General features: G+C 44.8%; 1 protein-coding gene across 1 annotated transcript; it reads left to right on the top strand.

The window, feature by feature from the left end:
* Positions 1 to 11,832: 11,832 nt before the first annotated feature.
* LOC119696964 (formin-like protein 3) lies at positions 11,833 to 14,248 on the top strand. Its single transcript, XM_038126922.1, has one exon. The coding sequence runs from the start codon at positions 11,833 to 11,835 to the stop codon at positions 12,664 to 12,666; it is 834 nt and encodes a 277-aa protein (XP_037982850.1). The 3' UTR covers positions 12,667 to 14,248.
* Positions 14,249 to 15,050: the final 802 nt, after the last annotated feature.

Here is a 15,050-nt window from a genome sequence, read left to right as displayed (position 1 = left end):
GCAGTGCCACAAACTAAATGCAATTTCTCGAGACAAGGACTTGCCAAATGCTGTCCTCTTCACAAGAGAGCCTACACAAGCAGCTACAACATCAGACTAACCATAGCTGCAATAGCTTGGGGGATTTTTTCCCTTCTGAGAGGATGGAGGCTGTGTTGGGTACAAGAAGACTTTAGCAGCAAGACTGCAGGAGTAAGATGCTCTCTTGGGTGTGGGTATGTCTGTATGGTGGCTCACTCCCCCTGCTACACCCTCCCTAGTAATGTATGAGAAGTCAATTTTTTCTCCTCTGATCTGAAACAAGGATGAATTTGGAAATCTTTGCACTTTTTTTTTTTTTTTTAACTTTCCTTCTGGCCAGACCTCCTTTATTAAATTAGTGAATTTATACCAAATGGGGAGCCCTGAATTTGGCTAGGGATATCCCTAAGATCACCACTACCATTATAAAGCTAAAAATGTAAAAAAAGTAGAGGATAAATCCCTTTTGTACAGCTCTGTAAGCAGCTCTGCTTGCTGGTTGGATTTACATATCAATGCATTTCAATCTTTTTTTCTTCTGAGCACTTCTGAATTAAGCTTGTTCTTAAGGGCATTTGTTAAACCATGCCACTTAGGAGCTTGCAGATATTTTCTGGGCCATTTTGAAGTGTGACTAGTTACCGAGCTTTGTACTGAAGTCCTATGTGCATTTTCTGAGTAACAGTGTTTCTTTTTCCCCATCCTCTACACAGTGTCATGTTGCTCATTCCTTCCTTGCGTTTTTGTCCTTGTGTGAGTTCTACCTGTTGTGGTAGTATTTACTGAAATGTAGGAGGAAAATCTCTGGGCTTCACTTGAGCCCTGCATGTTTTGAGTTGGCCCTCAAGAAAGGAGATTCCCATTGCAGCTCCAGCACTGACAGAGCTGTGGAAGAGAGGGGGTGCATGGCTAGGGGAGTTGATGGAGAAAGTGGAAATACCCTCATCCTCAGTCAGGAACAGAACAATACCGAGCCCTGTGCTGGAGCACACCAGGGATCACTGGGCTGGCATCAGAATCTGAGGCTTGGTGCATGGTCCTCCTCCTTCCTGCACAGTTCTTGGACTGGTCTGTCTCCACAGTCCTTCTGCTGTACCACTGCTGAAGCACTTGGACACAGAATTTACCCCATTCTTGAATTTAACCCATAGTTTTTGCAGGAAAGAAAAAGAAGTGATGGAGGCTGTTTTAGGAAAATCTGTTTACTTATGGAAGCTGATCCTTGGGGAAAGGGAGGACACCTCACATCAGCAAGCACCATTTTCTACTTTAAAAAAAACAAAAAAACATATGCATGCTCACATGCACAGATCAGTTGTTACCAGTTCCGATAACTACTCACAACACAATCCATGGTTAGGAGACCACAGTGCCAAACTGGAAGGCACTGTGTGTTGCTATGAGTATAATGGCTTGCCTAGAAGAGCAAGTCAAGTTTTCCCAAAAAATCACTGATGTAGGGTCTCAAACTTGATTTTCTGAAGTTGCGGGCTTCAGAAAATGAGGGTCTTCAAAGCTATATTAAGCCTTGACTGTCAAAAACATGAAGTCAATTTTTTGCATTCTATTATTACTACTACTATTAGCAGTAAAAACAGAGAAACATGTGAAACAATATAAGAGCAGTACTGCATTATGAGCAGATAGTAAATATAATTGTTTATTAATAACGTTTATTAATATTACTTTAAATTATTAAACTAATTCAAGAAGTCACTTACCACTAAGAATATCCATAAGTGTTTTTTCAACTGCTCCTCTGAACTGATTTGGTAACAAAGGAAATTGATTAGAACTTAAAGTAAACACCACAGATGTCTTCAGGCTTTAGTAAGTTAAATATGGTGGAAGCACTTTTACTTAGGTAAAAGGAAAGGAGCAATAGAAGAAAACTTAGAATTAAGTATTTTGAAAGATTTTTTCTTTTCTTCTATAAATTCTCTATTTTAAAGCTTTGTGCTTCTCTAGGCCCCTTTGTTTTAGTAGATATGTTTTGAAGGTATGTGTGTATATAAATATAGATGCACAAACACAGCTATCTATCTATCTACCTATCTATCTATCTATCTATCTATCTATCTATCTATCTATCTATCCATCTATCTATCTATCTATCCATCTATCTATACTATATGAATATGATGTCCAAATGTAACACTTGGGAACAAATAAGCACGTATCCTGCCAACAAGGCTGCTGTAGCTTGAAGAGTTGGGCCAGGAAAATTTGACTATATGATAGTACTTCCCAATAGCATGCTTGACCAGGTTTTTAAAGTCTCCCCTTTCTGAACCACTTTCAGACAGACTAATAAGGAAAAAAAGGGAAAAAGTCATAGACTAAGGATTTTATGCCAATGCTGAAGTGAACTGGCAGAGTTCCTCACATGAATTTCCAGAATTTCTCATTATGCCCCTCCAGTACCCAAGGCCATTCTTAGAAGTTTATTAGCAGCTCTGATTCTTATGGAGCTCTTAGGATATCTGCCCATACAACATTTAGAAAATGTGTCACTTTGGACTAGTGCCCATATGTTAGACTGTGCCAATAAAGTAGTCCCTGCTGCCCATACTTTGGTAAAAACACAATTGTATCACATAAGTAATAAAGTGTAGCAGAGAATCACATGAATTAGTCCTGAAAATGTAATGTTTGTAACATTTCTCCCCTGACCTGCCAGGGCTTGACCTGCAAAAATACTTTTTCACTTCAAATAAGAGAGCTTCCCTAATAACCAATTCTGTGGTGGTCACAGATTTTCTACACTGGGAGCTGAGAAACTGCACTGGTGCTTCCCAAACGCTGACACTGGGGCACAACCTGCTCAAGGGCTGTGTGATGGGTATATAGACACGTGCTTATCAGCTCCTGCCAGGGTAGGCAGATCTCAAGAACTTTAGATAGGGAGCCACTGAAACCTAGGCTGAGTACCAGTGCTGAAGTGTGGGCTTACCAGCTAAGTGGCTATCTTTGGAATTTTCCACGGTGAGAACCAGCCATTAGATGGAAGACTGTAAATATTGTTGAATTTAGATGCCAGTTGTCTGGGAATTGCTGTGTCTGAGGCTGGCTGGTAGTTCTGCAGACCCTGCTGTGCCATGTTGTCTCCACAAGCCCTTCTGGGAGCTGTCTGGAGGAGGGGTAGTCAAGCCTATTTCACTGTATTTGAATGAAAAAAAATAAAAGAAAACTGGATAAATAAACTTCCTAAAATTACTTTTTCTTGTTTCAGTAGCTGGGCACCCTTGAGATGGTATATTGAAATAATAAATTAGGATCCTGTTCACAAATCTGTGATCCCTTTAGAGATGCAGATTTTTTTTCATAAGTGATGATGTTTTCCAAACACCTTCTAAATAATTCATAACCAGGAGCCAGAAGTAGAAGACTTTTAACTACAGAGTGTCAAGTCACTTTTCTTATTCATCTTGATCATATTCTTAAGTTCTTTCTGGGAATTTTCCAGGGTTTTGTTTTTCTGAATCTGCTTGTTTGGGAGAGTTCAGACAATTTTTGACCCCATTAACATTCCTCCATGTATCACTGTATATTCTCTCACTGTTAGGCAAACTGCAAAAGTAGGAAATTCAGTTCTGCTAAATTGGGTCCCCAGAACCTCTCCATCTGTCCTTAGTTTTTTCCTGCAGAGCCGTCAGAAAACATGACCTATTAGTGTGACGTCAACTAATCCTTCTCTCCCAATATAATCACTCTCTAAGCATGTCAGCTCTCAGTAGGGACAGGAGGGCATGGCAAATCTGTGTTCAGCTGGGGCATTCTAGCTCCAGTCCATCTCACCTGAGGGTGGGGTTCGTCTCTCCCAGCCTTACTCCTAACACTGAGCAGTGTTGATGGTAAAAACCCCACCTTGTCCTTCTCAGCCACAAGAGCAGTGGTTGCTAGCATGACCAGGTTTCTAGTTTTTTTTAAAATTAAGGAACACATAGGAATCACTTGCTATAGGATGCAAAGGTTGAAACATGACAGGGAAGTGTAGAGTTTTGGATGAGGAATATAAGATATACCAGTGTGCGTTATATTGATTTGTGTTGTATTAGTTAAGGAGTCTATATGTAACACAATAATTTAGTGTTGCCTTGAAATTCTAGCAGACTCAAAACCAACTTTCTGGTTTGGTAGGTATTTGGTAGGTATTTTTCAAGGGCATTTTAAAAGATCAACCATCTTTATCTTTCACTGATAAGGCTGTTCTGATTTAGCTCTGATATTTGAAATTGTTTCACAGGAGTTGTTACTGCCTTTTCCTGCCTGGACTTAGCTACTGCTTCCCTTTGATGGTCTTTCTAAATTCCAGATCTGGGCATACATTAGCAGAGCAAAGGATTTGCCCTCCTGTTCCTCAGCAGACTTCCATATCCCCTCCTTCAGGGCAAGCTTTGGGCTGGAGTTTCGGTCCCAGGGCTCAAGGTTTATCCCAAATCACTGTCTTCTCTGCTCTTCATCCTACTTCATGTGGCACAAGAAAGAAATATGCTGCAGTCAGGAATCCAACACAGATTCTGCTGACAAGTTTTCATCAGAAAACCACTCTTCAAAGACATCCCATAACCACTTGGGACCTGTCAGTGGTTCTTGCTTGCTGGACAGAATTGCTCTTACTTTTTGAGAGGGTGAGTGCTTGAAAAAATTTAAAAAAAAAAAAGATGTGTGCCTGGAGACATGAAAATCTAGTGATTTTTGTGTTTGCCCACAAAATACTAAAGTCTGCTGGAAAGAAGCTTGCTTGCACAAATGTCTTAAGCTGAACACAATACAATGAGCATACATGACTGAAGAAAATGCATTGTAAGGTAAAAAAAAAAAAAGTAATTTTCGCTGTCCTATTGCTCTTTGAATTATTTGTCTCCTTTCAATTCTTTTCCATATTACCAAATAAGCTTCTTAAATTGCAGAATTATTACTCTTCACTTAACTTTGTAGGGAATCTCAGTCTTTGTTCCTACTTAGCATCAGCTGCAAGCTTCCTAATAAATGCTCAGCTTCTATATTCCCCAAATTTTCCAAGCAGTTTCACAGTTTCCATACAGATGAGCTTGGGTAGTCTTTCACCTTTGCTCTTCCACATCCATGTGAGCTGCAGAACAGCCTTCATCTTGCAGGCTCCTGCGTTGTATCTGAAAAGGCAGCAGTGTTTGTAGTTTGAGATGGTAAAAACAGTCGTGTGTTTTCAGTTCTGTTCTCTGTATTTAGGATTTCCTCAAACTTTTGCATCTTTAGGTGGCTTTTCTCTCATGCGTGCTTTGTGTCCAAAAGTGAGAGAAAATTATAGTAAAAAAATTGTATTAAATTTATTTATTGCTGAAATTTATACCATGGTGTAACACGACTTTATGGACTGCTATTGGTTTGAAAATGCATTAATGTTAATGCAGCTGATATCTGGGGTGCATTTATTGATCCATATTTTTTAATCTATGTATACCTGTGTGTAATCTACATAAACCACCATGCTGACAAAAACACTGTATCTAAGCTCCGATGTCTCTTCAATCAGAAATATCCAGGACCTGCCATTCTTTGATTGCTTGCAGTTAGCATAGCATAAACCTCACTAAAGGTTCTTCTGTCAAACCACAAAATCTATAAACAAGTTATCTTTGTATTTTCCTTATCTCTTTGCCTAAAATCAGAAAAAATTAATGAAAAGCTTTTGAATCCCTTGATTTAGAGACTTTATTTCCAGCAATGTTAACAATGCCGTAACATAGCTGGATTTTCTGTTCCTGTAAGCTTATGATATTATTGATGTATTGAAGTCTATCTTATTATGCAAGTTTCACATAATAACAGAAGGAATGCTTTAAAGAAGAACAGAGTTATTTGCATAGCACTGCATTTATGATTTTCAAATACTGTTTGTAAGAAAGAAAAGCTGATTCATTGAAACCAAGCAGTGAAATTGTACGCTTTGTTAAATTACCCAAATAAAAAACCCTTCAATAAATTAATTTAAAAACCCTGTTGTGACCATTTTCTTTTATTTGAAAATACTTCTCTTTCTTTCTCTTTCTCACTTTCTTCCTATTTCTCTTTGATTTCCCTTTTTTTCTCTGTCTCTGTCTTTTTCTATTGCTCTCATTCTTTCTCTCTTTTCTCATTCCCTTTCAAAACATTTTGTTTTTACAACTGTACTAGATTTTGGGCTCTGAAATAAACACTAAACATTTTTTTTTTTTGATTCAGGATAAGATCTTTTCTCTTTTTAATTTTTTCTTTTCTTTTTTTTTTTTTTTGAGATTTTGATATGTTAGAGAAAACAATGAGGATACTCTTCCTAGTAATTTAATTCAGTTACTCTGTCTTAAAACATTTTTTCCTGTCCTCCACCAGCTGATGAGAAGGCTATTTATTAATTTACATTCCTTTATGTTAGGGTTGAGGTCTTTTTTCAAGACAACATTAGTGCTAACATCCTTGTCATACAATTACTTCTTTGCCCATCCTGGTGTTGTTTCTTCTCTGGTATTTGCCACAGTTGTCATACCTCCCCTCTGACTACATTTTGCTGAGCTGACAAATCAGGTTCTTGTGATCAGCTCATGACTGGAGATTACTCACCCTCTTTGCTGTCTTGGCAGCCCTTTGCCTGACCACAAGTGATCATACTGTACATAATCCCAGTGTAGGCTTGCCTACACCTAGGGTTATAACAGAAAATAATTTCTTCTAGTAGCATACCAATGACTTATTTTTTTTCTCCCCCTGAGGAATATCACACATCTGGCATACAAATACTATGTAACAAACAATATTCTAAGTCCTACTCCTCCTACTGCTGCCAGCCCCTGGTAGTCCTAACTTAGAACACGGAACAGTTTCATTAATTCCAGAGTGTGATCTCCCACATTCTCAAGCAACATTAAATCCTGTTTCTATTATTCCCAGTCTTGAAAGTGATTATATTTTTCTCTCACATCATATTCCAGAAGTCTTGCATTTTTCGTAGTCAAAGAAAAGTGTTTCTGGGACATCAATTATAATGTGTTTCTTCTTTTAAACCAGGGTTAATGCTCTATTTTGTTTGTAAATAATTTTAGGAAGGCCCAGGATACATTTAATTCACTGCCTTAAGTGTATAGTGTGAACACTGACCCTGGTCATGTGTGAGTAATTTGAACCTTCAGTTCAAGGGGTCTCAGCAGTCCCGGTCTGTGCTGTCCTGGTGGGGTGCTGAGCACGTGGGGGCTCTTCTCTTATTCCAGTATGGAGCTGTGGGGCTGAAGCACGGCTGGGAGGGCAGCATGTGCTGCAGCACATCTTAAATCCAGATCTCACACAGGGAAGGATGGGATTGCTTTCCAAAGGTGTATTGCATCCTGCATTCTTCAACGCTTCATTGCATGTATTTAAACCTGGCTCCTGGTCTAGGAGTACATCTTACTAAAACTCAAGCTTACTGAAATTAGGCTTGTGACCATATAAGTGCAGCAGATCTATCTGAATGGATGCAGATGTTGGCTTGATTTTATATGGACCATGATAAAATTAACACTTCTTTCATCTTGCCTGACTGATTTCCATGTATTTCTTAAATATTTGTGGCCTATAGCTGGAGTCACTGGTTTGACTAAGGTGGGGGATCTGATATTTTAGTTGTTTGAAATTGAGCAAAAGAATTGCAAAAAGAAAAACCCACTGATTTTTCTGTTTTCTTTTGGGGTTTTGGCATTCTTTTAAAGAAAATTATTTCTTCTGATTGGCTTTTAGAATCCTCTACAGAGGAGAGATGAGAAACTATAACACTTTAAAATGGGTCAACATGTCACTAATTATTGCTTTAATTAGTGATAGCTACATATTTTTTTATACTTTTGTTCAATTTAATAGAAGTCAGATATATCCCAATTTTTCTAGTTTGAAAGAAGGAGTGTCCTTGATTTTTAATGGACTTTATCCAGTCTGTAGATTACCTGCACGTGTCCATAGTAAAAAATGTAAAGGTTGTACCTTTAGGTTTGCTGTCTGGATTTGTGGATATAATGAAAAGCTGCTCTTTTCATTTTATCCACAAATATTAGTAGACTGAATGTAAATTTTCTGAAGAAGAACAAATAGCAAAAAATTCCTAATTAAGTTTGAAAAACAACAGTGTGAAGGTGAGAGCTTTTACAGGGACCTGTACATTCATTTAAAAATGTTTTCTCAGTTGAATGTCTCACGCCCGGAATGTAGAAGAGTAAATCAAATCATAAATCTCTAAATGGTCCAAAAATACTTTCAATAACTCTAATAGGTCTAGTTTGTGAGACAGGAATAATGTATGGCATAAGTTTTAGGTTCAAAAAAGACTGCAGAGTTATTTTATACAGATAGTGCAAAATGACATAGTGTTGAGCTATAACCCTCGGAAGTCAGGAAGATCTACATGTGTTAGTCATCTCCTTGTTCCAAGTACTGTAAAGATACTTGAAATAATTCTGTAATTCTTTGTTAAAATTGTTAAGCAAAGAATGTTATTGCCTTGCTTACTAACTTCTTTATCAGCTACATTAATTAAGATCAGTTAAAAAACCACTAATAAATTCCTGTGTACAGAGCATTTTATTTTTCACCTCCTTGTACAGAAAACTTAGGCAAAACCTTTTAGTGATGGAGTTAAAAAGCTTAGGTTGCATTTGAAGTACTTTCGTATGAGTATTGAGGGTGTATTTAAGTTAATATTATTTAATATGCAACCTGTACTTAATCGCTTAATGAACAGAATTACTCCAATACGGCAAATGATAAACCAACCTTAGCATGAGCAGTACATCTGTTAATTTAATAGTTTCATGGTGCTAATTAAATTGTCCTTAATTTACATTTTCAAATATTTTAAACTAGCAGCATATATAAGATTTGGTATTTTTTCCCTGTTTTCTGATTGTGGGATTTTTCTAGTAAGATTATCTTATGACTACTTCAGACGCACAGATATTTAGTATTGAGTAGTGCAGCGCTTTTAATGCCCACCTTGCTATTAAAGCAGTTCCAGATTAAGTGAAAATTAATTCACGTTAGACTGCAAATTGCTGTCTCTATTATCTCACTCCTGAGTTATTGTGGTAATTGATCAGTATCAGAGGAGCTAAGTAACACAAAAAGAAATGCCAGGAATTTTGTGCAGAGTGTGAAAATGAGTCTTATGTCATACCTTTGCTGGCTGGCTCATTGACTCTCTCACCCCGTGGCAGTCACCACCGTGCACCAGGCCTTGAAGCACCAGATGGGTCACTTGTCCTCTGCTTCTCTCTGGGGCTGGGGAAGATCCTGCTGCTGGCACAGCTCTGCAGGATGGAGGCAGTGGGACAGTGCTTATTCTGCTGGAGATCTTGCTTTGCTTATTGCCTGACTTACCTATGCTCTACATCTTTCTTAGCCACCACCTTGAGTACACCAGGACAAATGAAATGTTGGCATTTAAACTTCCTAATTCAAAAGCTAAATTAAAGGCTTTTAACTTTTTGAGAAACACTGTGTCTTGAACTGGATAATACCTTGACTGTACCTCTTGCTCTAATTTGTCCCTGAATGAGATCCATGTCCCAGGCCGCCTCAACAGCTGCAGTAAGCAGGTAGTAGCTCATTTCCCTTTATATTTTCACGCCACAGATGATACTCTATAGCTCTGAATTTAAATGAGACAGATAGCCTCTATTCCTGCCGGGAAGCTATGAAAACATCGCTTCTCGCGATCTACATCGCGAAACACTTAGAATGACCTGCGCTTGACGTTTTGAAGTTATTTTTTATTCGGGACGTTGCTTCGAGATGGTTGATACTCGCAGTTTCCCGGGCTCCGCCGCGGAGGCAGCGCTGCGCTGCGCCGCGCCGAGGTTGCGCTGGATTTGCGCGGCGCTGGATTTGCGCGGCCCTCTGCGCGGCCGCCAGGGGGCGCGGCAGTGCCGGGGGCCGGGCGGGGGCGGCGGCGGAGGAGGAGGAGGAGGAGGAGGAGGAGGAGGAAGAGGAGGAAGATGATGATGATGAGGAGGAGGAGAAGAAGGTGGCGGATCGTCCCCCTGCCCGTCCGGCCCCGCCTGGGGCAGCCCCGGCAGCCCTGGGGACAGGCTTTTCCACCGGGGTTCCGGCTGGGAGTCGCTTGAGGAGGGAAAAAGGAAAAATAGCCTTAAAAAAAAAAAAAGGGGGGGTGGGGGAGGAGGGATATAGCTGTCTTCTATCTCAAGGGGAGGCTGGCAGGCAGCGTTCACCACTCCTCTCTGTGGGGAGCCGTGACTGAGGTAGTCTTGGAAATGAGGCTACCCCCATGAAAAATTGCTGAGAGCAGGGTTTCAATTCTGTTTTTAGAGCAGGAAGGAAAGTGGTGAATATTAAATGTTGGTTACTTTCAGATGCCACCACCAGAACCTCAATGTGCCTATGACAGCATATGACATCGGAATGGGAACACGTCTCTAGATGGCACAGTTCATCACCTGGATCTTCAGACTTTCATTGCATCCATTTTTTATGTGCTCCATCATCTTCATCACCATTGCTATTACTGCTATTGTAGTTTAGAAGGCAAGAAAGGTTCCCTGTCTCTGGAAGCTTTCCAGAAGAAAGCTCCACCCATTCCAAAGAAAGTTCCATTTCTTTTCAGGCATTAAGAAGTATCTTAAAAGCCACATTGAGGGATTGGTGGTGGAAAGTTCACTTACATTTTTATGTTTCTTTGGCTACAGAGCCATAGAATGTTTGTAACAAATCTTTAGCACTGATATCCAGAAAAAAAAAAAAAAAGTAAAATGTGGGCAAATAATGCCTCAGTGCAGGGGTGGTCCGGCTCATGTTTGTAATCCTGCAAACAGTTTAACTAAGTGCTTCAGGTTGCTCAGGACACAAGGCATTTAAAATATTTCCCTGCTCTCTACCTGTGTGATGGTCAATCTCTGCTGTGCATCGTCCTGGCTTGCACACGAGCAGGCAAAGATAGACTTTCCTCTGTTCTCTGCTTGGCTCCCCTGAGATCCTGTGAAGTGCCGGGTCTTATAAAGGACACATAAGCAAGAAGCAGTGATGAACAGAAATTTTGACAATCTGACGCTACATAGAAAACATGAAATGTGCTTACATTTGTATTGGTAGATGTGTATATGTGAACAGGTGTCTCAAAAGAAGAAATGAGGGCAGCTGTGTGGCATGGCAGGAGCAGGCACAAGACTCAACCCCAACTCAATGAGCTGTAGGGAAAAAGTGGAGTAGCCCATGTGCTTCATCTGTCTGCTGGACAGTGCAAGGGTGACTACACGGGGATGAAGAGGTGACAGGCTGCTGAAAGGACAGGAATTCTCCCCTTTTATCCCTTTGCAGAGGAGGGTGATCAGTCCAATCTGCAATCCGGTTTTTGGTAAAAAAAAAACAAACCACCACTGCTGCAGGCTGTCTGCTGAGACCAATCAGAAAGAGGACAAAGCTCTATGACCTTCAGGCAGAGAGTGTTGTTATCATTACAGTTCTTGTGGTTACTGCTGTTACTCATTTGTTTTGCCTTTTTTAGCCTTTGAGAGCATCCCCTGCCCTGGCTGGCTGTGGCCGCTGTTTGATGGATGAAGAGCAGAATTAGGCCGCGGCAGATGGCTGTGGACGGAGTTGGGATAGGAGCGGGACAGAGCCCCTGCAGGACTTGCTTCCAACCCGGCTGTTTCAGAGCGGGGGGTGGGAGCGACTCGGCGGGAAGGATGCGCGGGGACAACCCGCTCGAAGACGGAGCCGGGGCACCGGCTGTGCACTGCGCATCGGCGGAGGCTCGGGCCGAGCCGCACTCCTGCCGTTCCCGCACCCCTGCCTTGCTCGCCGCTCACTCCCGTCGGGATGCTGGGTTTTCTTCAGCCGGGGACGATCCCACCGCGGTGCCACCGGGGCGCGTCTGCCCGACCGGGGACGAGCGCTCTGGCGGCCCGCGGCGGGAGCGCGGTGCCTCCGCCAGCACCAGGGACAGCGCCGGCAGCAGCGCTGCCGCTCCTTTGTTCCACCGCCGGCGAGGCCCCGCGGAACAAAGACTTCCGCCGCCGGCGGCGCGGGGACCCCGGCCTCTCCCCTCCCCGCCCCCGCACCCTCCCCGCACCCGCCGGCTTGGCCCGGCCACGGCCGCCGCCTCCACCGGAGCCGCGTCTCCAGTGTGCCGGCTTGCACGCTCCTGCCCCGGCTCACGTCGCACTGCCACCGCCGCCCCGCCACCCTCCCCCGCGCGTAAGCCGCTCCGCACACCCTACGCCGCCGCCGCCCCCCGCTCCGCGCTCGCCAGCCGCTGCCTTGCGCCTCGCCCCGCCGCCCAGGCCAGCGCACAAAGCCCGCACGCCGCTCCGCTGCCCGCCGGCACCGCTCCGCGCCGCTCTCCCCGCGCCGCGCCCGCACGCTGCTCCCCCTCCCCGCCTCTCCCTCGCAACCTCCGCACGCTGCTCTTCGCGCATCCATCCAAGCTGCCTCTCCGCACACGGCTCCGCTGCAGTGCCCCCGCGGCACCTCGGGCACCCCCCGCCCTGCCCCTGTGCACCAGCTCGGCGCATGGCTCAGCCTCTGCCGGCCCGCGGCACAGACGCTGCTCCGCTGCCCCCCGCGCACCGCGCCGCCGTCCCGGGGCGCGCGTTCCTCGCTTCCAGAGGAGCCCCGCAAGAGGAGGAGCCATTACCGAGCGGGCACTCCTAGCTACCGGCTGAGCGATGCGCAAAGAACAATCCTCGCGATGATAATATTAGAAAATGTATTTATTTCCCATTAATCGACTTTACATGGTTCAGCCCAAGAAAGCGAGAGGTCGAGTCACCACTACCTTGAAAAACCACCGCGGCTACCGCACCGCTCCAGTAGCCCCCCACGGCCCCGTTACCTGCTGCTGACAGCTGCCCCCGCGGGCGCCCGTCCCATGACAGCGGCATCTCCTTTCCACCGGGCTGAGTCAATCAGTCCACCAGTCCTAGTTAGTCTCGGTTTCCGTAGGTGAGTACAGGTTGTCGAGCTCTTTATTGCTTTGTCTCTCCTTTTCTTTCTTTCTTTTTTCCTTTTTTTTTTTTTTTTTTTTTTTTAGGCTCATTGCAATTATTTTTGTTATTGACATTATTGTTATGGTATGTTCTAGCGAGATCTTTCATGCTGCTTTGAGGATCCGCTCTTGGCATTCACCGCGTGCCTTAATTGTATGACATTAAATCAAGGTCCGCTGTGAACACGGAGAGTCAGAGCCTTAGAGCGCTCTCTCTCGCTCTCTCTCTCTCTCTCAGTAGAACAGCAACTCATCCCCGAAAAAAAACCCCGGTAATTTCCCTCCGCCCTAGTCCCATTCTGGCCCAGGCTGCATATAACTCATGCTCGAGTTTGCTTACTAGCCAGTCTGATGTTTGCAATGCTCAGGAAGCTGTTAAATATGCATTTAATCGATAAAAAAGGAAAAAAAAAAAGGTAATAATATATGCGTGTGCCTATTGCACAATTCCGGACGACTGCTTTAATTTCACCAGCGTCTTCGCGTGATTTTAAACACAGGAGTTGACTCTCCCCGACTCGACGTCTGTCATTTGGCATCCCTGGCTGAGAGGAATGACCATGTCTTTCCGGCTGTCTCGGTCCGCCGGGTTTTGCGGCTCCCCTGGATCACGGGCGGGGGGAGCCCGCACCCCCAGAGCATCCCCGCTCCCCTCGGCCAGGGGGAGGGCGGGGGGAGAAGAGGGGATCTTTCGGCGATGAAAAATGAAAGGGCAGGACGTGTCATCTTTCTTTGTAAAGCAGAAAAAAATTTAACTCACTCGCACCTGCCCCTTTCCCGGGAGGGTCTGGGCAGCCCATCTGGCTTGCCTACACTGAACTGGCGAGTGAGGAAATGAGGGGTGAAGTCATTATAATAATTAAAAAAAATAGCCTAAGCTTTTATTATTACTGTTATTATTACGCTTTTTGCCATCTTTCACGGCTCAGGATCGGGACAATTCCTTTTCCGTGCCGACGGCGCGCCGGGGAGGAGCGGAGCGGCCGGGCACCTCGCATCACCCTGCGGGCTCGAGCACGGCCGGACCCCAGGAACCGGGCAGCTGACCTCGACTGCTTCCTCGGCGCCAGGGCCCGCGAGAGAGAGAGGAGGAGAAGCGGGCTGTGCTGCGGCTGCAGGCGGCGGCGGTCGGGATCCTGCGGCGAGCTGTGCTTCTCAGAGAGTTTTCCCGTAGCTTGCCGGGGCATCCAGGGGCAAACTGGGAAGGCGGCTCCGGGCCCCCTCGGCACCGTAGCTCCTGCGTGCGGCCGCCTGGAAAACAGACAAAGCGAGAGCGTTAGAAATGCAGGCGGGGAGGAAAGGAAAGGCAGGCGGGGAGGGAAGGGCGCCGGGAGCCCGCACGCCGCGCTGTTGCCAATGACAAAAGGGAGAGAGGGGGGAGTCAGAGCAGGAGAAGGGCGGGGAGGGAAAGGGGAAGGGGAAGGGGAGGAAGAGAAGGGAAGGGGGGCCACACGGACTGACGCGAAGCTGGGGTCGGCCAGACCCGAGCCTGTGGGGCTGCTTGATCCGTGGCCGAGGACGGACAAGGCGGAACGCCCATCACCGCAGCGCTAGGGCGAGCGGGCATCTGGGTCCCTGCAGCGCAGTGGGAACGGGCCAGCCGCGGGGAACCGCAGAGAGCAACCTCCCTGCCCACCGCTGCAAAAATCCCCCGAGAGCAAGCACAGGGGAAAGCTTAAAAAAAAAAAAAAAGAAAAAAAAAGAAAAAAGGAAAAGAAAATAATAAAATTAAGAGACTGTGAAGGGGGTGGGGAAGAGCAGTTCCCCCTTCTTTTTCGTCTTGAGGACGGTACTAGAGCAAAGAATCATAGGGAGAAATCCAAGCACCCAAATAAAAATAAGACATAGGAACCCACTCCAAATACCAAAAAAGAGAATCACAATCAAAAAGGAAATGGTCAAACCTGCCGAGGGCTGGCGGCTCCTCCACCCAGTCGGAGCCGGAGAGTGCAGGAGAGGAGAGCCCCTCTAGCTGCTTTCGGGGGATAGGAAGCGGTCCGGTCTCTCCCCCTCGCTTGCTGCTCCAGAATTAGGGATTAATGCCTCTCCA

Source organism: Motacilla alba, chromosome 2 (assembly GCF_015832195.1).
Source record: "Motacilla alba alba isolate MOTALB_02 chromosome 2, Motacilla_alba_V1.0_pri, whole genome shotgun sequence".
NCBI classification, from domain to species: Eukaryota; Metazoa; Chordata; class Aves; order Passeriformes; family Motacillidae; genus Motacilla; species Motacilla alba.
Note: the sequence above shows the minus strand (reverse complement) of the source record. Positions and strands in the feature narration are given on the sequence as shown.

Coding starts and splice junctions, on each gene's coding strand:
- LOC119696964 (XM_038126922.1), top strand. CDS start 11,833: ATGCTGGGTTTTCTTCAGCCGGGGACGATCCCACCGCGGTGCCACCGG.